Here is a 2,138-nt window from a genome sequence, read left to right as displayed (position 1 = left end):
TATTTAAACGTAGGGTATACATACTGCAATGTTTGATTTGTAATATTAAAAGTTTGTTAAACTGTTGGTTTTGGTTTAAATTCAGGACTTTGTTGTTGTTGTTAGTCTGAAAGCAGATTCCTCTCTCTTTGTCCTTGGGGGGTTTGAAGGCTAACTGCTAGCGATGACTGAATCAGTGACTCAGCTTTGAAAAATGACATCTGAAATAAAACCTTTGCAAACCAGTTTCTTAAAAACAGAACAGCCAGTCAAGTCCATGTCTCTCTTTGTCTCTTCGTCCAGTTTTTCGATCCGACCGCCTCGTCTGTAAGCTAGCAGTGTGCTAACAGGAAGCTAGCAGTCGCTTCACTCTAGCTAGCCGGCGAAGCGTTAGCCGAGGTTAGAGTTGGGAGATTTGCGAAGCCACTGGAAGAAATGCCGTCTGTGGAGGCGGTGCCAGCGGACGTTGCCCTCCACGATCTCCAGAGAACGAGGCATCGCAGGCCCCGCCCCCAGGTCATTGGCCTGGATGAACTCCTTCAACTGAAGAGAGGAAGAGAGGAGAGGAAGAGAGGAGAGAGGAAGAGAGGAAGAGAGGAGAGGATAGGAAGAGAGGAAGAGAGGATAGGAAGAGAGGAGAGGATAGGAAGAGAAGAGAGGATAGGAGATGAAGAGAGGATAGGAAGAGAGGAGAGGAAGAGAGGATAGGAAGAGAGGAGAGGATAGGAAGAGAAGAGAGGAAGAGAGGATAGGAGAGAAGAGAGGATAGGAAGAGAGGAGAGGAAGAGAGGAGAGAAGATAGGAAGAGAGGAGAGGAGATGAAGAGAGGAGAGGAAGAGAGGAGAGGAAGAGAGGAGAGGAAGATAGAGGATAGGAAGAGAGGAGAGGAGATGAAGAGAGGAGAGGAAGAGAGGAGATGGAGAGAGGATAGGAAGAGAGGAGAGGAGATGAAGAGAGGAGATGAAGAGAGGATAGGAAGAGAGGATAGGAAGAGAGGAGAGGAAGAGAGGAGATGAAGAGAGGAGAGGAGATGAGGAGAGGATAGGAAGAGAGGATAGGAGGAGAGGGAGATAATGGAGGGAAGGAGAGGAAAAAGAAACGAGGAGGGAAGGAAAAGGAGATGACAGAAAAGTTATTAGAACACCAGAAAAAAAACACCTCTGTGAAAAGAAAGAGAAATAGTGAAGCTACCACACACACACACACACACACACACACACACACACACACACACACACACACACACACACACACACACACACACACACAGGCTACTCGTTGTTACCATACCAACAGGAGAGGTACAAATCACGAACAAAATGGTTTCAATACAAAAACAAATAATATAAAATAAATAAAATGAAGAGACATATTTTAATCTCTAAAGCTTCAAATGTTTGTCAGAAACGCTCAGCAACGCTTCGCTGTATTTGAGGTCCGGCTCGACTCTTTCCTTCAGCTTTCATTTGATTAATAATTTCTTCTTCCGGTGAAGCATCGAGGGGGTTTTAAGACACCTCTATGTAGAAAAAATAGGAACAAATGTGTGGCGTAGATAATTCGGCTTTATTCTCTCTGAATAATCATTAACAGATTTGGAAATCTTAGCCTCTAAAACATGAAACATCTAAACATTGTGTTACATTAATGTACACAATACCTTGTTTTTCACTGCACACATTTTATTCCAATGTTATTTCTACGATTTCAACCAAATTCATATTCATGTAAATATTGCTATATTTAGTAATGTTTTAAAATATTTTTCAATGTTTTTATAGAAATACTTAAAGGTCCCATGTCATGCTTTTTCCGGTTATTACCCGTCCCCTTGTGTGTTATGAGTCACAAACACCCTGTACACCCTGTAGGGAGTAAAACTCTAACACAGGAGAGACCTGTCTATGCTGCCCCAGAACGCCTCGTTGGACATTTCTCTTTTTCCATTATTTTCTTCCGGGAACCAAGTGACGTAACGACGACCCCACCGTGGATTGGTCCAAATTGACCAATCCGTGGACTTCCTCACACTCAATCTTTTCTCAGCTGCATCTCCGCCGATTTCTCCCCCCTGAGACGGCGGGACGCTGCGGGTGTGTGTGTTCGGGCTGGGTTTCGCTGTCTCGCAGACGGCCACTGGGCTCATAGGGAGGGGGGGG

The 2,138-nt window shown here is 44.5% G+C and overlaps 1 protein-coding gene across 1 annotated transcript in view; it reads right to left on the bottom strand.

Moving 5' to 3' along the window:
• Positions 1-369: 369 nt before the first annotated feature.
• The window catches only part of LOC104940979 (thyrotropin-releasing hormone-degrading ectoenzyme-like), a gene marked incomplete at its 5' end in the record, with an annotated part of 3,327 nt that continues 1,558 nt past the window's right edge, over positions 370-2,138 (bottom strand). The window contains 2 exons of the mRNA XM_010766012.1: positions 370-522; positions 1,080-1,139. Coding sequence (XP_010764314.1) covers positions 370-522; positions 1,080-1,139 — 213 coding nt within the window. The remainder of the gene's footprint in view (positions 523-1,079; positions 1,140-2,138) is intronic.

Source organism: Notothenia coriiceps, unplaced genomic scaffold (genome assembly GCF_000735185.1).
Source record: "Notothenia coriiceps isolate Sejong01 unplaced genomic scaffold, NC01 NC01_scaffold00002857, whole genome shotgun sequence".
Classification (NCBI taxonomy): domain Eukaryota; kingdom Metazoa; phylum Chordata; class Actinopteri; order Perciformes; family Nototheniidae; genus Notothenia; species Notothenia coriiceps.
Note: the sequence above shows the minus strand (reverse complement) of the source record. Positions and strands in the feature narration are given on the sequence as shown.